Source organism: Engystomops pustulosus, chromosome 2, assembly GCF_040894005.1.
Source record: "Engystomops pustulosus chromosome 2, aEngPut4.maternal, whole genome shotgun sequence".
In the NCBI taxonomy this organism is placed as follows: domain Eukaryota; kingdom Metazoa; phylum Chordata; class Amphibia; order Anura; family Leptodactylidae; genus Engystomops; species Engystomops pustulosus.
Genome location: NC_092412.1, coordinates 249,181,928 through 249,208,468, shown reverse-complemented (window position 1 = coordinate 249,208,468; position 26,541 = coordinate 249,181,928). Strand labels below are relative to the sequence as shown.

The 26,541-nt window shown below is 43.7% G+C and overlaps 1 protein-coding gene across 2 annotated transcripts in view; it reads right to left on the bottom strand.

Annotated features, from left to right (window-relative positions):
- Positions 1-549: 549 nt before the first annotated feature.
- The window catches only part of SH3BGR (SH3 domain binding glutamate rich protein), a 44,678-nt gene continuing 18,686 nt past the window's right edge, over positions 550-26,541 (bottom strand). Inside the window, exons 4-7 of one of the 2 annotated variants that reach the window (XM_072138781.1) lie at positions 13,477-13,560; positions 7,813-7,869; positions 3,897-4,003; positions 550-840 (exon numbers count right to left, since the gene is read on the bottom strand). In XM_072138781.1, the coding sequence (XP_071994882.1) occupies positions 3,926-4,003; positions 7,813-7,869; positions 13,477-13,560 (219 nt within the window). In that variant the 3' untranslated portion in view covers positions 550-840; positions 3,897-3,925. The remainder of the gene's footprint in view (positions 841-3,896; positions 4,004-7,812; positions 7,870-13,476; positions 13,561-26,541) is intronic. The other variant, XM_072138782.1, reaches the window with a different exon arrangement.

The window sequence follows — 26,541 nt, the reverse complement described above, 5'->3', positions numbered from 1 at the left end:
AGTTGTTGTGCGGACATATATCATCCCCATAGACAGTTATGGTGACCCGGCATGCTCCATCTTTTCCCGTGTCTATGGCTGTGCGGCGCTATTTCCCATGAAGAGGGGAGGAGTCAGCGCTCGTCCCGCCTCCTCTCCAGCTTGCTGACGTGTGCTCGCCCCTGGGTGAACACGAGGCCTTACTCTACAATAGTCATTCTCCTCCATGAGCCTGTGATGCTACACCCTCTTCCTCTCGATGAACCTCCTGAGACATAACAGCCACTTCCCAACCTCTGATGCCTCCGTTTTAGTCTAAATTATTTAGAAAATCTGGCGCCACAAAGGTCAACAATAACACTTCATCTCCTCGGGGAAACAATGAGTCACTTTTTTCCCTTATGTAAGGTTGGATACATACGGGAAATGTTCGGTATCTAATCTTTGACTTGTTTGATGGGTTATTTTGCAAGCGAACTATGTGAGAGAGAAGTTACTAACCAAACAGCAGAGCAGAGTATTTAAGAAGATGCTCCGGATTAACCATAAAAAAGCACACGTTTCCAGGTCTCCTTGAAAAAGAAAACACGTTTTATTTCCGACTTTATTACAAATCACGTCCACATTACCCAGTATGTAAGAAATCCTGAGGATATCCAGTGCAAAGTTCACCACCACAAATGACTTGAACCCACGTGAAAAGCCCCTGGTGGAAGAGTAAGAGTTAAGGTGCCAGGAAGGGGCTCAGCGGAGCCGCTCGTTGTCCTTATCGGGAGGCGTTGGGTCAAAATATCCGAAAACAAGTATTCGCAGATTAGTGGCCGAGTGCAGATCATTTGTGTGATTATTATTTTTGGTGGCCTAGAATAAAATATAAAAAGTTAATGAGTAAATTGCTGTATAGCAGGTGCTCACTGTTCTAATATCAAAGGCTGGAGACTGTGAGGTCTCCCATACACTGCACACAGAGAAGAGAAGAATCTGCTTCAGAAGTATCTGCAGGATCACACAGGACATAATGGACCTGCACTTATAGGAATAAAACACTTGGGGTGAGATAGTACCTTACTACAAGCTCCAGCAGATCCTGACTCTACCATCTCACCCCTAAACCTCAGCAGGATCCTATGGTACATTATATGGAAGTAAAGAGCCATACTGACTACTTACTATCAGCTCCAGCAGATCCTGACTCTACCATCTCACCCCTAAACATCAGAAGGGTCCTATGGTACATTATATGGAAGTAAAGAGCCATGCTGACTACTTACTGTCAGCTCCAGCAGATCCTGACTCTACCATCTCACCCCTAAACATCAGCAGGGTCCTATGGTACATTATATGGAAGTAAAGAGCCATACTGACTACTTACTGTCAGCTCCAGCAGATCCTGACTCTACCATCTCACCCCTAAACCTCAGCAGGATCCTATAGGACATTATATGGAAGGAAAGAGCCGTACTGACTACTTACTATCAGCTCCAGCAGATCCTGACTCTACCATCTCACCCCTAAACCTCAGCAGGATCCTATGGTACATTATATGGAAGTAAAGAGCCATACTGACTACTTACTATCAGCTCCAGCAGATCCTGACTCTACCATCTCAACCGTAAACCTCAGCAGGATCCTATGGTACATTATATGGAAGTAAAGAGCCATACTGACTACTTACTATCAGCTCCAGCAGACCCTGACTCTACCATCTCACCCCTAAACCTCAGCAGGGTCCTATGGTACATTATATGGAAGTAAAGAGCTATAGTGACTACTTACTACAAGCTCCAGCAGACCCTGACTCTACCATCTCACCCCTAAACATCAGCAGGATCCTATGGTACATTATATGGAAGTAAAGAGCCATACTGACTACTTACTATCAGCTCCAGCAGATCCTGACTCTACCATCTCACCCCTAAACCTCAGCAGGATCCTATGGTACATTATATGGAAGTAAAGAGCTGTAGTGACTACTTACTATCAGCTCCAGCAGATCCTGACTCTCCCTATTGCAGTGTCTCATAGCCTCTGCGGTACTGCAACCTAACGGTGGTATAAGGATGTTATTCAGGTCATATAGTTCTGGTGGTACTCGCCCTTCTCTTGGCTTTCACTCTAAAGCGTTCCACATTTTGAGTAAATTTAGAAGGTTCTGGCCCATTCCAGAAAACAATAAGCCTCAACTAGACCTAATTCTAGAAGTGTTATGGTTACTTTACTGCCATCTAATGGTCAACATTTGTAATTACTTGTATTTAACATTTGTTTATCCAATAGCATCATCCGAGACACAGGAATTGGGCCTTGAACCCCCATCGGTCCAAACCATAGAAAATTCTAGAATGTTTCACTAAGTTTAACATAAGAACCCAACAAACCAAGTGTTCAGGGGTTTTTGACTCTTTGGTCTTTATGCCAGGTGTGTACAGGGGTTGATCTCCACACACTCAACTAACCCGCAACCCCCAATCTAGATGGAAGATCTTTCCGTATTCTTAGAGAATCTTGGATTACAAGCTGCAAACATCTAATACCATCAGGATTCCGAATTCATTTCCTCTGTTGGTCTCCTCGGTCCATGCAACATCTAAGATGTGCTCCACTGCATGGAAGACCACCATGCATGATGACCACCGCCCGTGGCCTTCAATAAGTGTGATCTGAGGCAACCATTTACCCCTGTGTCCGTGTGCCAATATATCCCCCACACACCATATCACCAGGGGCAACCCAAGGAGGACGCCCCGGGGAAGGGTAACACCTTGATAGCTGATGTACCCCCTACCACTATTGCAGTTAAGACTCTGAAGGACTTTGCCCCAGATATTATTTTGGGACTGTAACTGCACCAACTCTGCCATAATGAAAAATAATAAATCTAAAGTGAACCTTCCTCGCTTCTTACACTTCTCAGCTGTCTGCTTTAAATTGTCTGCAGTTCTGGAGCAGAAGAAGACACCCGAGCAGGACAATGGGCCAGCAGCTGCTAGAGCGCCCCCTCTGCCCCTCTGAGACTTCTCACTAGAGGGGCCCTGAGGTAAAAAACAGGACCAAAACACGTCCCTGAGGCACCCATCAGCCAAGTGTTCCTGCACCTATGGTGAACCCAAGGGGAACTGCATGAATTGTTTAAAGCACTTGGGGTAAGATAGTTTAATCTTTTTTCTGTTCATATGTCTCTAATCTATTAGTTAACTGCCATTCTATCCTCTCCCCAATTTTCTGTATGACACCATTGTACATCCAGTCTGTCTTGCTCTAGCAAGACAGATTTAGCCAGGGTCTGGGAGTGAAAGTCAGTAAAGGAGGGAGAGCAGGTAAACAGTCGGATAAGTGGAGAAGGAAACCTTTCCTCTAAAGAGAGACTTTATAAAATGTCTTTGTGTACTGTTGATTTAGCTGTATTGAAAAGGGACTATATAAGGTTATTCTACCCTTTGTAGTGATATAAATTGGGGCCCTGGGCAAAAAGTAAGTACACATTTCCCCTCAAGCCCATGGTATGAGTGCCCCTAAATATTTTATGAATAAATCACAGCACAGCCACTATGTGGTCAAATAATACTGCCTGACAATGCCAAAATAATACCACTACATCCACTACATAATAACACCAGCACTATGAACCCACATATAAAGATCCTTTCGCTTACAGCTAGAATGTCCCCTCCCATGTTGAAAACTACCCCTCTACCTTTGTCTTATGCCCCTCAACTTACTATGTCTCATAGTTGTTATTATTAAGTAACTTAATTGCATTGTCTATGGAGAGTCTGTGGTAGCTTGATCGCTGTCTCATCTAAGGCTTAAGCTGCTGCGTCTTTCCCCCGTGCTTTACACTGCAGGATTGTAAAACTAATACTAACTCTTATAACATAACAATACATGATGGAGATGGGTGAGGATTGTAGTAACACCTGAATAGTGAAGGAGATGGTCCTGATCTCTAGGATTCTTCTTCTTCTTCCTCCTCTAATTCTTCTTCTTCCTCGGCTTCTTGTTCATCATCTGCTTCTGCTTCCTGCTGGGAGAACAGAGAGTTTGTGAAGGTCAGGTTATGTGAATGTGCTCCCTGTATAGGTGAGAGGGAGTAGCAGAGCTGAAAGTGTTCTGAACTATGGAAGACTCCTAAACAGAATAGTGAGGTAGAAGATCACCCCTGTTGCACAATCCCAGTCTGTGATTCTAGAGAACTGTCTTTGTCTCTCTCTGCACCTCATGATGTGTCCTAGACTCCTCTGCAGCCTACTACCCCATCTTATGCTGGGGACACTTTCTTCACCACAGAGAAGTTACTAACCCTTAGTGCTGACACATAAAATGCATATAAATGTTTCACAGCAGGTTTATACTACCTATTACTTGCTCCGTGTCCCTCTATGTGATGAAAGCTGCCAGGTTAGTTAATGTATGGATCCTGCATGTATACTATGCAATGTTCAGGGGATTTATAAAATCCACGAGGAAGCCAAGTCACTACCCAACCCAGGGGCCCCGAAAGAAGCTAAGGTGCAAAAGCCAGGGTCGGGCAGTGATTTGGCGTCCTCGTGGATTTTATATTGCACAATTTTATCTGATCTGGGATATGCTACTAGGAGAATCTTAAGGACTAGAAATATATTTGAGCGGTTCCGTGTCTGGATGGTGCCTTATTTTCGGCTGGAATATTAATGGTCCAACAGGACAGGCGATTTTATTGTAGGGTGTACACATAATGCATATGAATCTGGATGAACACTAAGGGACTTGGAGACTATAAAGAGCTACTTTGGAGATAGTAAATGGGTGAGATTTCCAAACAAGAAGGATTCTAGAAAGGACCTTTCATACCCAACTGAGCGGCCTAATAGTAAGGGAAAAACCTGGTGACAGGTTCTCTTTAATGAGAAAACACAAGGCATCATGGGAACTGTGGGCAGCCTAAATCAGCTTCTCAGAATCACATATGAAAATTTGGTGAAAATCATTATGACATTGGAGTAATACTTTAAAGTCTACAACTATTCCCTTCTCACTAGATGCAAAGGAGACAACAATGGATATATTATTGGAGCATAATCACTTCTCTATTATACAGTATTACAGAGGTGACAACCAAACATGGAGCTGCTGCTGCCATTATAGAAGTATCTACCACACATAGATCTGAGCCGCTGTATCTAGTCCATATTATCTGGGCATTGTACAGCACTATTTATGAGGGCATGGTAAAGCACCATCTATCTAGGCATTATACAGCACTATTTATCTGGGTACTATATGGCAGTATGTATCTGGACATTATACAGCACTATTTATCTGGGTACTGTATGGCAGTATGTATCTGGACATTATACAGCACTATTTATCTGGGTACTGTATGGCAGTATGTATCTGGACATTATACAGCACTATTTATCTGGGTACTGTATGGCAGTATGTATCTGGACATTATACAGCACTATTTATCTGGGTACTGTATGGCAGTATGTATCTGGACATTATACAGCACTATTTATCTGGGTACTGTATGGCAGTATGTATCTGGACATTATACAGCACTATTTATCTGGGTACTGTATGGCAGTATGTATCTGGACATTATACAGCACTATTTCTCTAGGCATTGTATGGCAGCATTTATCTATCTATCCATATATACTATACTATATGCTATTTCTCTGGATACCATACAGCACTATTTATCGAGCCACTGTATCACCTGGCCTTAACTGGACAACTATGTATAATTACATTATACAACACTTTTTATCGGGACTTTATACAGAACTATTTATATAGGCAATACACACTAATTATCCGGGCACTGCACGGTACTATTTATCTACAGCACTATTAATCTGGCCACTGTATGGCAGTATGGCACGGTTACACCCATGCCCTCATTTGTGGGTCCGCGCTGCCGCTGTCCCCGCTCCCCCGAGTCCATACTCACCTCTCCCGGCTCCTGATGGCTCCGCAGCGGCCCCGTCCAGGCCGCGGGCCTGCTACCTGGCTAGGCTGCACGCTCCCACTGCTAAGGCGCATGCGTGCTGACTATCCAGGAACTTAAAGGGCCAGCCTCCTTCTCATTGGCGCTGGCTACTTCCAGGCTCCTATATAGCCCAGCGGCTCCCAGCATCCCCTGCCGAATCCTCAAGTCATTCTACTGAAGTGAAAGCCTCATGAGCGTTTCCAGACCCCTCCGCGTTTCCTGTGTTCCTGTGGCGGTCCTGTACTCCTGTGGAGGTCCTGTACTCCTGTGGCGTTCCTGTATTCCTGTGGCGGTCCTGTGTTCCTGTGGCGTTCCTGTGGCAGTCCTGTGCTCCTGTGGCTGTCCTGTGCTCCTGTGGTGGTCCTGTGCTCCTGTGGCGTTCCTGTACTCCTGTGGAGGTCCTGTACTCCTGTGGCGGTCCTGTATTCCTGTGGCGGTCCTGTGCTCCTGTGGTGTTCCTGTGTTCCTGTGGCGTTCCTGTGTTCCTGTGGCGTTCCTGTGGCAGTCCTGTGCTCCTGTGGCTGTCCTGTGCTCCTGTGGTGGTCCTGTGCTCCTGTGGTGGTCCTGTGCTCCCGAGGTCCTGCCATCCCGAGGTCCTGGCATCCTGAGGTCCTTACCTTGGCTGCCACCGTGGGCCTAGTTGTACCGGTAGAACGACCTGGTGGCTTCCCGCCGCAGCAAGACCATCCCGCTTTGCGGTGGGCTCTGGCAAAGACCAGGGGCCACTTAGATTCCGGTCCCGGGTTGCGGCTAGTACCATCCCTGGTCTGGGAAGTCCACAAACTTTAGCTCCAAGAGACTCACCCACACCCCCATGTGTGACACAGTATTTATGTGGGCTGTGCATAGCACTTACTATCTGGCCACTGTATAGCGCTATTTATCTGGCCACTGTATGGCAGTATTTATCTGGCCACTGTATAGCGCTATTTATCTGGCCACTGTATGGCAGTATTTATCTGGCCACTGTATGGCAGTATTTATCTGGCCACTGTATGGCACTATTTATCTGGGCTATGTATAGCAGTATTTATCTGGCCACTGTATAGCGCTATTTATCTGGCCACTGTATGGCAGTATTTATCTGGCCACTGTATGGCAGTATTTATCTGGCCACTGTATAGCGCTATTTATCTGGCCACTGTATGGCAGTATTTATCTGGCCACTGTATGGCAGTATTTATCTGGCCACTGTATGGCAGTATTTATCTGGGCTATGTATAACAGTATTTATCTGGCCACTGTATGGCAGTATTTATCTGGCCACTGTATAGCAGTATTTATCTGGCCACTGTATGGCACTATTTATCTGGCCACTGTATGGCAGTATTTATCTGGGCTCAATATTTATCTGGCCACTGTATGGCACTATTTATCTGGCCACTGTATGGCACTATTTATCTGGCCACTGTATGGCAGTATTTATCTGGGCTATGTATAACAGTATTTATCTGGCCACTGTATGGCACTATTTATCTGGCCACTGTATGGCACTATTTATCTGGCCACTGTATGGCAGTATTTATCTGGGCTATGTATAACAGTATTTATCTGGGCTATGTGTAACAGTATTTATCTGGCCACTGTATGGCACTATTTATCTGGCCACTGTATGGCACTATTTATCTGGGCTATGTATAACAGTATTTATCTGGGCTATGTGTAACAGTATTTATCTGGCCACTGTATGGCACTATTTATCTGGCCACTGTATGGCACTATTTATCTGGGCTATGTATAACAGTATTTATCTGGCCACTGTATGGCACTATTTATCTGGCCACTGTATGGCACTATTTATCTGTGGACTGTATAGCACTAATTATCTGGGCAGTGTACAGAACTATTTATCTGCTTACTTCCTCGGCTACTTCTGCATCCTCCTCCTCTGCTGCTGCTGCTGTTTCCGGCTCCTCCTACAAAAGTTTTAAAATAACATTAAAAAAAATTTGATGGAAAAATTAACCTGAAAACAAATGTAAAAGTAAAATGTATTTCCAGAATCATCCTTTATACTGTGTGCTCCAGTGTGACACTCTGCTGCAATGGGGGAAGTACTGTAAGTATTGATCTCAGGCCAAATTTGCAAGTTTCCCTCCTTTAAAGAATGGAGAGATCTGTCATTTCTATTGTAGGTCCCTTCAACTGTAAGAGACAAAATCTAAAGAAAAATCCAGAAAATCACATATATGATTTTTAAATAATTAATAAGCATTTCATTACATAAAATAAGTATCTGATACAATAGAAAAACAGAACATAAAGAGGTTTTCCCAAGAAACAAAATTCTCACATTTCAATCCCCTAGTGATATCAACACAATAAAGATCATTTAACCCCTTACTTTAACATTTTACCAGTTTTATTGCTGATTTAGCTCCTATCACTCTCTAAGCTGCTCAGTGCAAAATCCCAGGGTGTGGGCGGGCCTTTCTAAGCAGACACATTATGATCCATCTAGTTCTGTGGGATGACACTGTGGTTAGATTATTAGGGTACAGGGTGTATATACACTTTCATCTGGCTTCTGACATTGTACTAGTATCTTACAACATAGAAAGAGATGAGACAGATCAGAGATGATGAGATGCCTATTACACAGAGGCTGACAGACTTTTACACTTTACACTGTGAGCTCTGCTACATCTCACAGATCTGTGCCTGCCTCCTCCTTCCCCCGGATCACTTATCTCTTTGTAGTTAGTAGTTTGCAGCCTCTCTCTCTCTGCTCATGATGTCCTGGCAGGATGTAATCAGTGAGAGTATCTGAGCTCCGTGCAGGGGGCGGGGCTACAGGCTCAAAGCAGAGACAGACAGAAATCTCATCTGTACAATCTCATCAAAGATGACGGCCCAACCCTAACTGAGAAGTTACAGGGTCGTGTCTAGGGGCACCTGAAATTATGTACACCAGGACTGATAGAGACAGGTTGGAATTATATCTGTGAAATGCTGTATTTTTGTTAATAACAGTGAATTAGAGAATGTGTTATTTTGTCATCCTGAGTACATATAAGAAACTTGTCTTCATGGGAGGAATACCCCTTTAAGAAACTTGTTTGCAGTTACAGAGGTCAGATGTTTCTTGAAGTTTGTGCACAATGCAGTAGGGATTTTGGCCCACTACACGAGGCTGTTGATGGGTATTGACTTTCAGCTCCCTCTAAAGATTTCGCATTGGGTTCAGGTCTGAAGACAGAAATACCAAAAGAAAGAGCTGCCAAATGTGTAATAGAAGAAAGTATATCCTTTGCTAATATTCCATACAGGTCAAATACAAAAATGTATATCCCATAATGGGGAAATCAATTAACATAGGGGAAACAATTAGTCCCAGATGAGGGTAGACCATAGGCATAATGAGGGTAGACCAAGGAAAGTCAGACGGGGGGGGGGGAGCAAATTAATTTCTTTTGCTCCCCCCCCCCCCATCTGACTGTCCTTGGTCTACCCTCATTATGCCTATGGGTAAGTGTGTCTTGAATTTTTGGAACCTGTAATACAGGAAGGTATCTCCGTCCCATTGTTGGACTAATTGTTTTCTTATATTGGGCATTTTTTGACCATAGGGCATGTAGGAAGGGGTTATAAGTACTCTGTGGATGTCCCACTATCACGGGTACACCCGTGCTCCGCTGCCTGCCGGTCCCCGTCCCCCTGCCCTCACTTACCTCTCCTGGCTCCTGTCTGTGCTCCGGCTCCCGGCGTGTAGGCCGCACGTCTCCTTGCATGAAGTCGCGCACTCTTACCACTAGGGGGCGCACGCAGACTTCTCAAGCCTTAAAGGGCCAGCGTCCTCCTGATTGGCTCCTGCTAATCCGGCTCGCTCTTATAATCCGGCACCTCCCTTCTCTCCCTGCTGGATCTTCAGCATTCTAATGGAACTTCCAAGGTTTCCACACCTCGCTTCCCACAGCGGTTCCTGCTGAAGTGATTGCCCATCAGCGTTTCCAGACGCTCCTGTCTCCCAGCGATTCCAGACGCCTCAGTGTTCCTCCAGCGTTTCCAGGCGCCTCCGTGTCTCCTGTCTCCAGCGTTCCCATACGCTCCTGGTGTTCCTGTCTTCAGTCCAGCGGTGTCTCCAGTCCTTGCCAGTGGCACCAGTGTTCCTCTGTGTTGCTGCTGTCATTCCAGGCTTGGACTGTTTCCTGCACATCCCTGTACCTTGGCTGCCACCGCGGGCCGCATGCCATCTCCCGCAGTGGTCCAGAGCGTCCACTGGTCCACAGACTCCTCCCTCCGGACTCTTCCCATAGAGACTTTTACTTCCATTGTCTGTGTGACCCGTTACACCCACTTTTCATCTGAGACTAATTGTTTCCCCTATGTTAATTGATTTCCCCATTATATGTTTGTATTTGACCTGTATGGAATATTAATAAAGGATAACTTTCTTCTATTACTCATTTGGCAGCTCTTTCTTTTGGTATTTCTGGTTGTTGCAGTTTGGGAGTTGCTCGGCTGGGCCATAATATGTAGGGGCATTTGGTTTTTGTTGCTCAGGTCTGAAGACAGGCTAGGCCACTCCAGGACCTTGAAAATCTTTTTACAGAGCCGCTCCTCAGTTGCCCTGGCTTTAGGTTTCAGATCAGTGTTGTGCTGAAAGACCAAGCTATGAACTGTTTCCAATGCTCTTACTGAGGGTAGGAAGATGTTGACCAAATTCTTGCAATACATGGACCCATCCATCTGCTCAGAACATTATAACCGTTCTGTTCCCTCTGCAGAAAAGCAGCCAAAGCAGTGGCGTAACTTGACGCTGATGGACCCCAGTGCAAAGTCTGTGCCAGGCCCCCGACTACAATGTATGGTTTATAGTACTAGTCTTCTCATATGGGAAAGTGACACCTTATGGGCGCCCAAAGCCTCATGGGCCCGGTTGCGACTGCATCCTCTGCACCCCCTCAAGTTACACCCCTGACCCAAAGTATGATGTTTCCATCCCCATGCTTCATGGTCTCATCTTGGTCTCATCACCTTCTCCCATGGTATCTTTGGATGATCTAGATCAGTGGTGGCGAACCTATGGCACGGGTGCCAGAGGTGGCACTTAGAGCCCTCTCTATGGGCACCTGTGCCATCACCCCAGGGTAGAATTTGCCAGACAGGACTCAAGGTCTCTTGCAGTCCCAGGCAGCCCAGGACCCTAGAAGGAAGCTACAATGAGAATCCAAACTTCTTCTCCTTCTTTCTACTGTATTGGTGTCCTCAGGTGCCTATACAATTTATACCTGTGACAGAGCAGGGAGTAAGAAGTTACTGTTTAAATTGTCACATTGGCACTTTGTGAAAAATATGTGGGCTTTGGATGTAGTTTGGGCACCCGGTGTCTAAAAGGTTTGCCATCACTGATCTAGATGGTCAAAGGAGAACTTCAAATGGACTTGGACATGTGCAGGTGTGGCACATGACTTTCTGGGTTGAGGAAGACTCACATTTCTTTTATTTTCTAATAATTGCACCAACAATTGTTGCCTTCTCACCAAGCTATTGTCCAAGCTTCGTACAAGTCTACAATTTTGTCCTTAGTGTCCTGCTCTCTGGTCTTGGCCATGGTGGAAAGGTTGGTGTCGGATTGATTGAGTGTGTGGACCGGCATCTTTTATACAGATAACTAGTTCAAACGGGTGCAATTAATGCAGGTAATGAGTGCAGAGGAGGAGGAGCTATAGCTAATGAGTGCAGAGAAGGAGGAGCTATAGGTAATGAGTGCAGAGTAGGAGGAGCTTCTTAAAGGAAAACAGGACTGAGAGAGCCAGAACCCCTGCTGGTGGGTGGCTGATTGAATGCCTATCACATGCAATAAAATACAAATTACACAGGTGAAGTGACCTACGATATTACAGATCTCTACATTCTTATATGTAGAGGGGAACTCCTGCGCAGCAGCGACATCTCGTGGACGGCGGAGGAACTACCTTAGTGAATCACCGGAAGACCCGAATCCACCGCACAGAACGCGTCGCTGGATCCCGAATGGGCCGGGTAAGTAAATCTGCCCCATTATGCGTCATTGTATGTTCTTTGTGTAGTGGTCAGACACGGTTACTACAGATCAGGGTCCATTCATGCATCCAATGACTTGTTTCATGATTCCTCTCCCATTCTCTGATTATATTAGCTGATCTTTGGGGATGCTGGGTGTTGTACCCCCGGCCAATCCGATATTAACCCCTTGCTGCAAAACAATCATAATAGTATGTGGGTGAGCGGCAAGGGGAGTACAGAGAGGGCTCACAGGCTCATAAACATGTCAGGTATCAGCATGTCCCAAAATGTGGGATCTACCAAAATATAAAAATGGTTACAGTAATGGAAAATAGCGCCCAAATGTCCGATTTACCGATTATTGGCCATTTTGCAACACATTAAAAATGTAATAAAAAGTGATCAATAGGTCGGACAGTTCTTAAAATGGTAGCAATGAAAACAAAAGCTCATCCCACAAAAAGTAACACATTTCATAGCTCCATACACTGCAGTGTGGAACAGTTATTAGTGTCAGAATGTGGTGAAACAAAGATATTTTCTTTTGTACAAAAGGTTTTTAGTTTTTTATATCTATTAAAACATAATAAAACTTATATACTTTTGTTATCCCAATGATCGTACCGACCTGGAGAATAAAGTAGAGGTGTCATTTGGAGCTTACAGTGAAACATGTAAAAATCATTACGGTAATAAAGGAAAGTACTGTACTATATGGAAAATAAGGAGGGAAAAGATAAAGAGGGGAAAGTAGGACAAAGACTCCTGTATACAAAATTATCTGTAATTGTAGAATTATGTAGAAAAGAAACAATGGGGCAGATTTACTTACCCGGTCCATTCGCGATCCAGCGGCGCGTTCTCTGCAATGGATTCGGGTCTTCCGGCGATTCACTAAGGTAGTTCCTCCGACGTCGACCAGATGTCGCTGCTGCGCTGAAGTTCCCCGAGGTCCGCCGGAATGCACGAGCCTATTCCTGGTGAAGGTAAGCGCGAGTCCCGCGACACATTTTTTTAAAAAAATGTGGCAGTTTTTCCGTATCCGTCGGGTTTTCGTTCGGCCACGCCCCCCATTTCCGTCGCGTGCATGCCAGCGACGGTGCGCCACAATCCGATCGCGTGCGCCAAACCTCGCGCTTACCTTCACCAGGTATAGGCTCGTGCATTCCGGCGGACCTCGGGGAACTTCAGCGCAGCAGCGACATCTGGTCGACGTCGGAGGAACTACCTTAGTGAATCGCCGGAAGACCCGAATCCACCGCAGAGAACGCGCCGCTGGATCGCGAATTCAGGAAAAATCGGCGCAAATCGGAAATATTCGGGTAACACGTCGGGAAAACGCGAATCGGGCCCTTAGTAAATGACCCCCAATGTGATGTGTGCATTGATAGGATTTTTTTTCCCCCTCTTTATAATTTCTTGCTATTTTTGTATGAGATTAATAAAAATCTAAATTAAAAAAAACATAAATAGCGATCAGTGTAAATATTCACCAATATCTTACTAATATCCCATAAAAACCTTGTATTACCCACCTGTTTCTCCTCAGAAGGATTAGCGTCTGTCTCTTCTGGCTTCTCCGCTTGATTTTCCTCAATTATGGCCGGAGTGTCACTGACCTACAAAACAGACATTACTGATCAGTGATCTACATATTCTGACATTTTTTGTTACTTTTAGGTGTTGACCCTGGAGAGATGTGTGATCAGACCTTTGTGTATGTTGTGAGTAGCAGCAGGACTGTGACATATGAATTTATATTCCAGGATTGTAGCTTCACCAAGTGCACTGGGGCATGTCCTGACACTGCTGTGCTCTAAGCAGGGCCGGTTCTAGATAAAGTGGGGCCCTGTGCAAAACTAAAAGTGGGACCCAAAATAAAACTATTTTATGACCAGTCACAGTCAGTAAGAGGCTCCATTTAGTATTGTAAAACAATCTGTAATATTGGAGAATTTTATAGGAGATGATGGGCAGCACAGTGGCTCAGTGGTTAACACTACAGCCTTGCAGCCCTCCCACACTCCAAAAACATACTGGTAGTTTGATTAGATTGTGAGCCCCATTAGGGATCAGGGATTGATCTGGCAAGCTCTGTGCAGCTCTGCGTAATCTGTGTGCGTTATATACATAAAGAATTATTTATTATAATTGTTATGTAGAATATAAAGTAGATGATATATACAGTGGATGGATATGAGAGATAAATTTAGGTTATAGGAGAAAGATAATTAAACAGATAGATGATGGATATATAGACATATATAGATATATAGCAAACCACTTATTTTCTGAAAGCAGATACTTGCCCCATTTTCAAAATTGTATCAAAGAGTTTATAGACATCGACGCCTTCATGCAATTTTGATTCAAACTGAAACATTTTATAAAAAAAATACTTAAAATTTAACTTTGATGGCAAAAATTGTGCTCCAAACAGAAAATAAGTGTCGAGTTCACCAATGTCTCATATTGATATGTTCACATAAATAAATCAACATAATGGGGCAGATTTACTTACCCGTCCCGTCACGATCCCCGCTGTGCGTTGTCCGACGAGGATTCGGGTCTGCCGCGATTCACTAAGATCGTGCGTCTAATTCCTGCATGTGTCACTTCCCCGCTGAGGTCCGCCGGAGTTCACCATCTTCTCCCTGACGCATGTAAGTGCTGGTCTTGCGACACAATTTGAATTTTAAATTCTGCGGTTTGTTCGAATCAGTCAGGTTGTCAGACGTCCACACCCCCCGATTTGTGTCGCATGAAAGCCGTCACTGATGCGCCACAATCCGATCGTGTGCGCCAAAAAACCCCTGTGCAATTCAGCGCAAAACAGAAAAAAAAATGCGAAACCGATGAAAATGCAATTCTGCTCTCTGCAATGAGCTGCCCCTCCCTTAGGCTCCAGAGCAGGGCCGCATCTGCCATGAGGCGAGATGAAAATCTCGCTTCAGGCGGCAGAATGCGGGTCCCTGTAAAGGGCGGCGAAATTTGCCGCTCTAAAGTGGGCGATTCGGGCGTCCATTAACGCCCGAATCGCCCACCAGCTAAATAAATCGCGCCTGTCTCTTTAAGACACAGGCGCGATTTATATGCGGAGCGACGCAGCGCCTTTCCGGCAGCTGCGTCGCTCCGTGCTAAGCAGTGACACAGGCGTCATGACGTCATGGTGCGGCGCCTGTGTCACTGTGCGGAGCCGCGGCTCACAGGAGAGCCGCGTGAAGACCGGAGCCGCGCCGAGGGAGCAGCTGCCTGAACGTGAGTATATATTTTATTATTTTTAATGAACTTGATTAAATGTGGGGAGGTTTTATGTTATACTGGGGGTGGGGGGCTGGAAAACGTTTAATACTGTGGGGGGGAACGGGACGCTGTAGATATCGTATGGGGCTATAATTATTTTATACTAGGGGGGGTGCTATATGTATTATTTGGGGCCATAATTATTTTATACTGGAGGGGGGATGCTATATATATCATATGTGGCCATAATTATTTTATACTGGGGGGGGGGGGGAGCTATATATATATCATGTGGGGCCATAATTATTTTATACTGGAGGGGGACACTATATATATCATATGAGGCCATAATTATTTTATACTGGGGGGGGGGGGGAGCTATATATATATCATATGAGGCCATAATTATTTTATACTGGGGGGGGGGAGCTATATATATATCATATGAGGCCATAATTATTTTATACTGGGGGGGGGGGAGCTATATATATCATATGAGGCCATAATTATTTTATACTGGGGGGGGGGAGCTATATATATATCATATGAGGCCATAATTATTTTATACTGGGGGGGGGGAGCTATATATATCATGTGGGGCCATAATTATTTTATACTGGAGGGGGACACTATATATATCATATGGGGCCATAATTATTTTATACTGGAGGGGGACACTATATATATCATATGAGGCCATAATTATTTTATACTGGGGGGGGGGAGCTATATATATATCATATGAGGCCATAATTATTTTATACTGGGGGGGGGGAGCTATATATATATCATATGAGGCCATAATTATTTTATACTGGGGGGGGGGAGCTATATATATATCATATGAGGCCATAATTATTTTATACTGGGGGGGGGGAGCTATATATATCATATGAGGCCATAATTATTTTATACTGGGGGGGGGGAGCTATATATATCATATGAGGCCATAATTATTTTATACTGGAGGGGGGGAGCTATATATATATCATATGAGGCCATAATTATTTTATACTGGGGGGGGAGCTATATATATCATGTGGGGCCATAATTATTTTATACTGGAGGGGGACACTATATATATCATATGAGGCCATAATTATTTTATACTGGGGGGGGGGAGCTATATATATATCATATGAGGCCATAATTATTTTATACTGGGGGGGGGGAGCTATATATATATCATATGGGGCCATAATTATTTTATACTGGGGGGGATGATGGAATGCTGTGTATTTTATTTGGGGCTATAATTATTTTATACTGGGGGGATGCTATATATATTATTTGGGGCTATACCGTAATTATTTTATACTGGGGGGGATGCTATAGATATTATTTGGGGCTATAATTATTTTATACAAGGGGGGGTGCTGTATATATTATATGGGGCCATAATTATTTTATACTAGGGGGGTTCTGTATATTTTATTTGGGGATTTGGGGCTATAATTATTTTATACTGGGGGGATGCTATATATATTATTTGGGGCCATAATTATTTTATACTGGGGGGCTGTATATGGGATACAGTATATTACTAAGCTGGGGATGTATATGGGATACAGTATATTACTAAGCTGGGAGGGGCTGTATATGTGGGGCAAGATTTTATTTAAGCTGTGGGGGATCTGTATATAATTTAATTGGGGGGAGAATAACGAGGCCTTTAAATATATGAGAGCAGGGATAAATAAAAATAAATTATATATATATTCATTAGGGGTGCTATATATTTATTAGTTATAGGATACAGATTACTTTGCATCATGTAAACCAAATGTTAGGGGGTCTGTAATAATAAATTGGGGGTGTTGTATATTGATTGGTGCTTAGCATGCTATAATTCCAGTACACTAATATATATATATAATGAAGGGATGTGTTATATGTGGGGAGAGTGAGGTCAGTTGTGTTGTGAGGGGTATATATTATTTAGGAGCGCAGTGTTGTTATCCAGGAGACTTTATACTGTAAGTGACTGTGGTATTTTTAGGGACGCCGGGTGGAGATGCTGCACGGAGCTGAAGATATCCGGCTGTGACCTCAGCAGTGATACGTCATGGATTGGAGAACCCGGAATAAAGTTCTACTGATGGAAGAGATTGTCATCTATAAGGTACTAGATGCCACTAATGACTCCCAGATCCTGTAGTCAGTCACACAGTGTCAGGGAGCTGTCTGTAGGGTTGTTAATTGTTAGTAAAGTTTTCAGCATTTACTTAACAGGGAGCGGGGGGGGGGGGGCAGCATTTTAATATTCTCCTCAGGCAGCAAATATGCTAGAATCGGCCCTGCTCCAGAGTCTTCCATAGCTTTTAGTCAGGCCAGCTAGAAGGGGCTAAGCAGGGCCGGTGCTATGGGTAGGCAAAGTGGACAATTGCCCAGGGCCCCTTGAAAGAGGAGAATCTCTTCTTTCATATGAATGTAGAAATGTGTTTCTAGGTGCCAGGGATCCAGAGATATTCAGGTTTAAAGTGAGAATATCAGGTGTGGCTTCTTATATATAATAATCACTCCCGACGGCATTTAAACAGTTAATATCTCCGTTTTCCAGCCACTTAGAAACATATAAAAGAGGAGACTCTCTTCTTTCATAGGAAAAAAGAAGTGAGGTTCTATGTGTCACAGAGCCAGAGATACAGCCCCCTGAAGTGCACCCCCCCCCCCCCAGATTCTTAGCCATCAGGCTGCAGGGAGAATTAGCTGCACACAGGAGCTGCTGCACCTCACAGATACTGGAAATATTCACTTTATATGTTACTACATTTTGATAAGGGATAATATCACCTAATGTTTATGTTTTAACCCTATGTTATCCAGAACTATCTAAGAACACAATGGGGCAGATTTACTTACCCGGCCCATTCGCGATCCAGCGGTGCGTTATGTGCGGTGGATTCGGGTCCGGCCGGGATTCATTAGGCAGTTCCTCCGACATCCACCAGGTGGCGCTGCTGCGCTGAAGAGCATCGGAACGCACTCAAGTTCACTGGCCTATTCCTAGTGAAGGTAAGTGCAAGCTCCGCGACACTTTTCTTTTTTTTAAATGCGGCGGTTTTTCCGAATCCATCGGGTTTTCGTTCAGCCACACCCCCCCGATTTCGGTCGCGTGCATGCCAGCGCCGATGCGGCACAATCCGATCGCGTGTGCCAAAATCCCGGGGCAATTCAGGGGAAATCGTCACAAAACGGAAATATTCGGGTAACACGTCTGGAAAACGCAAATCGGCCCCTTAGTTAATGACCCCCACTTTCTCTCTTATTGCCTTTTATTTTATGATAGTTTTTTTTTTGCGAAAATTGACTGATATGATGAACATTCGATCCTCTTCGCCTAATGTTGCTATTATATATTAACACTGCGACCCAGAACATGTCCATAAAGTTCTGGAATAAAGTTTTTATTTCCCACCATCCCCCATTATTTACACCTATGTTATGACGTTCTCACTCTCATTCTTATGAAGCGCGGAGGGTTGTTATTGTGATAATACAATGGCGACATCTAAACGTGACTTTTGTTACCTCATTAGCTTGGTTTATGGATATATAGTTATTTATTTGGGTGACCATTGTGTAAGGAACAGACAATGATACATCTGTGTGACGGTCAGTGCAATTTTCTGCAAAACTTGTTTGGTGTCCCCTGTGGATGTAACGTTCCCTTTGCTGCATATTTTGGTGGATACACACATGTGGGTTCTGTATGATCTCCTCACATCTTACTGTTTTAGGAAAGTATATTTTCTTTATATAAGTATCTGGATTTGTACATATTTTAGAGGAAATTTTGAATTTTAATGCAATTTTTGCATTTTATTGCCGTTTGCTGCAAAGTTGCATGAAGGTGGTCGTGTATATGCATTAAAAAGTTATTCTTGTTTTTATGGTGATTTCTGGAAAAATTGGATTTTTACAAATAGAGGTTCTTACTTTGTGTGTAATATATTTTTAAACACATTTGTGGATAGCAACCAAATATGTCATGGTTTTTGTTTTAGCATTTTTGGGAGTGTAAATTCTTGATGTTGTGTATTGTGGTATGTATAAATCTGCTCACTTTGTGCATAAACCTCCACTGCGATGTGAGTTTTATGTAAAAACATATGTTATCAAGGCATTTTCAATGCACTTTCTGTTTAAAAATTTGTGTTTGTCACAAAGTTACATGAGGGTGGTCAAATGTTAATTGCCAAATGCATCGCCTGGTTGTCTGCTTTGAAAATGATATAGGTTTTACTGGTGCCTTTCCTTTTTAATCTGTTTTATTGATATATTTTGCAGGTTGTGTCTTAGAATTTCTAGCAGATATCTAGTTATTTCAGTTTTAGAGATATTGGGGCACATTTACTAAGGGTCCGAACAGCGCATTTTCGCCGGTTTCACATTTTTTTCCGTTGTGCCACCTGCAGAAATTGGGCGGGTGATCTTAGTGAATCGCGGCAGACCCGAATCCTTGTCGGACAACGACGATCTTAATGAATCGCGGCAGACCCGAATCCTTGTCGGACAACGCACAGCGGGGATTGTGATGGGACGGGTAAGTAAATCTGCCCCATTATGTTGATTTATTTATGTGAACATATCAATATGAGGCATTGGTGAACTCCAGGAAAGGGAGGAGGAACTCCGGCTCAAAAGTAAACTTCAATCCAGGTAGGTAAAATCGAAGAGACTTTTATTGAAGATATACAAACAAAATGTTAAAACGGATTGGCATGGGTAGCGGGAAGGGCATTCCAGGGACCCTTCCCGCTACCCATGAACTCTACACTTATTTTCTGTTTGGAGCACATTTTTTGCCATCAAAGTTAAATTTTAAGTATTTTTTTATAAAAATGTTTCAGTTTGAATCAAAATTGCATGAAGGCGTCGATGTCTATAAACTCTTTGATGCAATTTTGAAAATGGGGCAAGTGTCTGCTTTCAGAAAATAAGTGGTTTGCTATATATCTATATATGTCTATATATCCATCATCTATCTGTTTAATTATCTTTCTCCTATAACCTAAATTTATCTCTCATATCCATCCACTGTATATATCATCTACTTTATATTCTACATAATAATTATAATAAATAATTCTTTATTTATATAGCGCACACAGATGACGCAGTGCTGCACAGAGCTTGCCAGATCAATCCCTGATCCCTAATGGGGCTCACAATCTAATCAAACTACCAGTATGTTTTTGGAGTGTGGGAGGGCTGCAAGGCTGTAGTGTTAACCACTGAGCCACAGTGCTGCCCATCAATCTCCCTATCATCTATCTCCTATAAAATTCTCCCATATTACAGATTGTTTTACCATAGTAAATGGAGCCTCTTACTGACTGTAACTGGTCATAAAATAGTTTTATTTTGCGGCCCCACTTTTAGTTTTGCCCAGGGCCCCACTTTATCTAGAACCGGCCCTGGGGCTAAGTAGCAGTTCATTGCACAGGGACCTGCACTTGGAGAAGCTGCCATCTCTCCAGGGACAATAGGCTGCAAGGTCTCATCTACCTATGGGTAAGATAAGATAAGACTTTATTAGTCCCACAGTGGGGAAATTCACAATATAATCACACGTGCATGTTTTTTATGCAGTTTTAGGAACCAAAAACCAGGTGTGACTATAATACAGATAAGAAGCACAATGGAAAAAACCTGCTGGTACGATAGAGTGTGCCCTCCCCCCATTATGGTCTGAGGCTTCCGGGAGTCATTATATCTACCAGTTATTCATCTCTCCCTATAAATAATTAGCCAGAGTAATCCTGTAAGAGGATTGTAACCCGATGTGAACTGTGAGTGTCCCCCTTCATCTCAGGTTTCCGGCTGATAAGGGTCACGGCCAGGCCTGGTACTTAATCATGTGGCCCGTGTTACATATATATATGTACTGTCGTATAATGGGATGTATCACGGAATGTTATATGTAATATGGACAATATAAATGTATTCCCTGCTGCAGTAATTTGATGGACACTGGACCTTTAGAGGTGACACAGCAGTGGATCGGGTTGGGTACGTTCACACAAGGTGTTTTTAAATGCAATTGAACCGTGTAGCGGAGAGTGCATTGCGTTACATGTTAGGGGTAGTTCACAAGAACGTAATGGGGCTGCACCGTTTGCGGCCGAATATCGGTCCCCATTGAAGTCTTTGGTGTCTGGTCACGATGAAGTGAGCACACGTCTCACAGTACCATGCATAAATATAGGACATGTCTTGTAACGTCGCCGGCCCCGCGCTGCTCTATGGAGAGGGGAGGGGTGAGCAGTGCTCATCTGTCCTCCTCTCCAGCGCACTGACGTGTCCACGTAATGTCCGTGGCATCCCCAGGGGTGAATACAATAGGTACAATAAGTATTGCATCCACATGTTGGCGAAACATGTTGGGGGGCTTATATCAGCAAGTTTAACTAGTTGTAAACACTCGCTACAATCAGATCCTTAGGCCGGGGGCACATGTGTTTAAGCAGTCCGTTAAAAACCGCATGCGTTTTTTGAAAATGCATCAGTTTTTGACCGGTTTTACCAATTATCTTAATTAAAACGGGTCAAAAACATATGCTTTTTCATAAAACGCATGCGTTTTTGAAAAACACATGCGTTTTTTAACGGACAGATTTAAAACGGCCCAAAAATGGGTTCAAAATGCCAAGTGTGCCACCGGCCTTAGGGTGAAGACACACGTGGCGTTTTTGTGCCGTTTTTAGTTAGTGCATTTTCAGATAGTTAAAAACGCATGCATTTTTGTCCGTTTTTAATTGCACAAATTTGGAAAACCGGACAAAAACGCATGAAAACGCACTGACTAAAAACGGCACAAAAACGGCCTAAAAACGGCCTAAAAACGCCACGTGTGTCTTCACCCTTAACTGCTGCTAAGACCAATTGTTATAACGGGTTAAGCAGTACAGGTGTAACGAGGGAGAGAGTTGAACATTAGGAAATGGCTCTACATACTGGCAGACGTTTAATAGCAGTGTCTGTGCAAGCTTAAAAAAAATCTACCACCAGGATGGAGGACTGTAAACCCCCTCTGGCAGGATCTGCTCTTCTTTAAGCTTCTTATACCCTGATTTTCACAAAAAAGGATTTTAAAATTATGCAAATGAACCCGAGGGGCTCCAGGTTCCATTAGAACCTGTGGAGCCTGGAGCCCCTCAGGCTTGTTTGCATAATTTTTAAAGCTTAGGAAGGGCAAGGGCATAGGAAGCTTAAAGAAGAGCAGATCCTGCCAGACAGGGCGCACACCAGTATGTCAGTGCTTGGTTTACAGTCCTTCATCCCGTTGGGAGATGTCCTCTAAAAAGCTGCTTTAATAGCAAAGTCTCACTGAATGTGAACAATAGCGCCACCTTATGTATTATATAATAAAGTCAATAGTGATTGGAAAAAATTCTAAACAAACTATACTACATCTGAAATATAAACTATATGGATTAAATCTTTTGCATTGTCATTCCCTCTCTCCTCTCGTTACATTACTATTACTAGTTTTAGGCTTCTTTTAATGCACATTGAGTGCACTGAGTACATTTTTTTATACTCTTTTTGAATAAAAGCTAAGTCTTTCCAGCTCACGCAATTGGCCACTTGCAGTTTTGCTCTCAGCTCGGATGTAACGTCCTCCAGCAAAACCCAAGATTGCATCAAAGAAAAAGGGTTGAAACATCCAACTCTATAAAAACAGCCAAGCTTTTCTGGACACCTGCTGTTGAATTGTGTTTCAGAACGCAATGTAAACGCCACATGTGAACGCAGCCTTAGACTGATATATCAGATAAGTGGGGATGTGAATCATACGGCAGCAAAGTTCACTTTGCCCGTTTAAACAAGTAGAGTTAAGGTGTAATACTAAGCACAACCACTATACAGTGTATGGCACTGTGCTTGAGCACTCGTCCACAAGCTGCGATTGATCAGTCAGTGGACCAGGTGTCAGACCCAAACCATCTGATATCAAGGTCACATCTTTAGAATAGGTCATTAATATTTTTAGCCTGAAAACCCCCTGTAACTTATTTTTGCAAACTATCCCAATCGCCAACAAACAATGCAGCAGCTGATGAGAGTGAAGAGTGATGTGGTTATGATATGCACAAAGTACATGGACCGACATAATACCGCCATATGGTGCTGCTATGCAACAGGAAAATAATTACACCTTACAAGTAATAACACACTGGGGCACATTTACCAAGAGCAGTGCAATGTGTATTATGTGCAGTGGCCTGTGTAGTGTGCAGGGGGCGCCAGATTCAGGAATTTGGTGTTCCCTGCACTGCTCCAACAGAGTGTACCAACTTTTTTTGGTGCACCTCTAACATAGGGTATGAGACACACAGGGCCGGCGCCAGCGTGGGGCATACCTGGGCAAGTGTCGAAGCCCAGAGCTGCTGGGGGGGCCACATAAGGCTGTGACAGGGGCTGTGAATCCTTAGGGTGCGGTGGGGCTCATATAAAATAACCATGAGGGGGCTGATTGGGATGATAAACTAGGGAATATTTTGGGGAAGAGGAGACTGTTTTCCTTTCTGAAATTTTAATGCTGCCACATGAGTTCTCTGCAATGGGGCCCACTGAGGCTCTGTCACCCAGGGGCCTCCTGATACCTGGAGCCGGCCCTGGCGTGCATCAAAAAACCCTGTTAAATGCAGCGCAAAATGGAAATCGACGGAATATCCGACGACAGTGCGGTCCGAGTAAATGAGCCCCAATGTGTTTAAATATCACCACATAGTAGCAAAATAACAGCACCACACAGCTCACAAGTCATACAGTGCTCAAATAATATCACAAAACAGTGCTGAAAACATAACACACAGTATCCAAATAATATCACCATATAGTACACTAACAATTACCATACAGTGTCCCAACGGTACATTACATACGGCTGAAGTAACAAAATGATATCACTTTATAGTGCTATAAGATTGTTGCCATACGGCACTATCCTATCACTATAGGTAATATCGCCGTATAGTACCAAAATAATATCTCTATATGACCATACAGTGCCACAGTCATAACACAATACTGCAGCTAAATTATACAACCAATTTCTTAATTTGATTAGAAGAGAAAAATCTTCCAAAAAAAGATGTTAGACACAGCGTCCCCACGAATAGCCCCCCCCCCCCCCAGTGTCACTGTAATAGTCCTAGCCAGTGGTGTAATTAACGCTACGGCTGCTATGAGGCCTGTGAGGTTAAGGGGCCCAGGGTTGCACGGTCCCTGTGTCCTTGCAGTGCGGGGGCCCCTCCCTCTGTGTCCACTCCTAAAGCTAGCACGTCTACCTCTTTCCTGGACCTCCCTGACCCGCCACCTCCCTGAGCCCTCCCCTGGCACAGGTGACCTACCACCCGCCGTTCCCCCTGCATGGTGGCACAGCCGGTCCTTCCTCCCCACCCTACAGCCCAATCGATAACCGCCCGCGGCCATATATGTGTGTGTATGCTGTATATACTGAATGTGTGTGTATTTGCTGTATGTGTGTATATTCTGTATGTATATGCAGCATGTGTGTATATGGTGTTTTATACTGCATGTATGTGTATATATGGTCAGTGTATACTGTATGTGTGTATATTCTGTATGTATATGCAGCATGTGTGTATATGGTGTTTTATACTGCATGTATGTGTATATAATGTGTATGCAGTATGTGTGATGTATATATACTGTATGTGTGTATATACTTTATGAGTTTGTATATACTCTGTGTATTAGTGTATAAATATATATGAGCTGCCGGATATACTTCCCTCATAGTCTATAGCTCTTGGGCTCGGCCACACGCTTATGTGAATGCAGCCTAAATATGTATATATTTTTTTAAGGGGAAGGGGGGCCCCATGTAGAAATCTGCTATGGGGCCCAGCCTCTCCTAGTTACGCCCCTGGTCCTAGCTATCTAATATATAAAGCTGAGTGCATGTATGTATATATGTGTGTGTGTACGTATGTGTATGTATGTGTGTTTATGTATGTATATCCGCTAAAGAAATCTGCACCATCACATTTACAATCACCAAATTTTGCATAGCCGCTCTCTGTGACTCAAGGAACGTAATAGACTAATTTTTGAGCCAAAATTTTAACCAAAATCCACCTATTACCCACCATATGCAGGAGCCATTGTCTGCTGTAGCAGTTATAAGCTGAGCCATGATTGGTTCTTCCACAGGTCATTAATATGAGCTCTGAGCTGTGATTGGTTACTATATGCAATAAGACTTTTATCCATGAGCTAAGATGGATAGGGATACAGAGACATACACAGTCCGAGAAAGTTTAATAAGAGATAGACTGAGACAGTCACACTCAGAGGCAGACAGAGACAGTTGGAGAAAGTCGGAGACAGTCAGAGACAGACAGTGTCAGAGACAGTTAGCGACATATACAGTCTGTGAAAGTCAGAATCAGAGACAAACAGTCAGATATAGAGAAAGTCTGAGAAAGTCAGAGAGAATCAGAGACAGTCAGAGACACCCGGAGTCAGAGACAGAGATAGTCAGAGACAGACAGAAACTGAGACAGACAGACAGACAGACACAGACTAAGACAGACACAGTCAGAGACAGTCAGTCAGTGAGACATTCAGAGACAGACACAGTTGGAGAAAGAGACAGAGACACTCGGAGACACAGACAGAGACAGTCAGAGACAATGAGAGACAGAAACGTTCAGAGAAAGTCAGAAAAAAATAGATACCATTAAAATATTTTTTGTTAACCTATTCTATTTTGTTAAAGCTAAGGGTACATTCCCACGCTGGAGAGGAGGAGGAGGTGACCCCCTCTATAGAAAACAGCGCAGGTAATAAATTATAAATTTGCGGCTGCATATACATTCCCACAGACGGGCGGGCGCCTGAATGAGCCCTAAGAGCAGTTATTCACTATCCCAGGCAATGTCGGGAGCTACAGATAGATAGTGAATATACTCTACACATCCATTCTGCCTGCAAGCTGCGATCACTGGTCAGCAAATACAAAGCATTAGTAAAGGGACGTATGACTGCAGGATCACGGACACATGATTCATAACAGATGTAATTATATAAAATCCTAAATTTATAACCATGATGTAGTAATCACATTTTACCACATGGGGGCGAGCTTGGCTTTAGGAACCACAGAATCATCATGGCCGCCATGGAGGAGGAGTAAGATGTGTACACGGCTGTGTGAGGAGATTCGCTCATTCCCGCCATATTTAATCAGTGCAGGAGAGACGACCCATTTCATACAGGAATGTGACATATTGGTCCTGACTGCGGCTAATCAGGGTTAAGCTGATCTGAGCGAGACACATGACAGCCGCCATCTGCTCACACATGCATATTACATGACA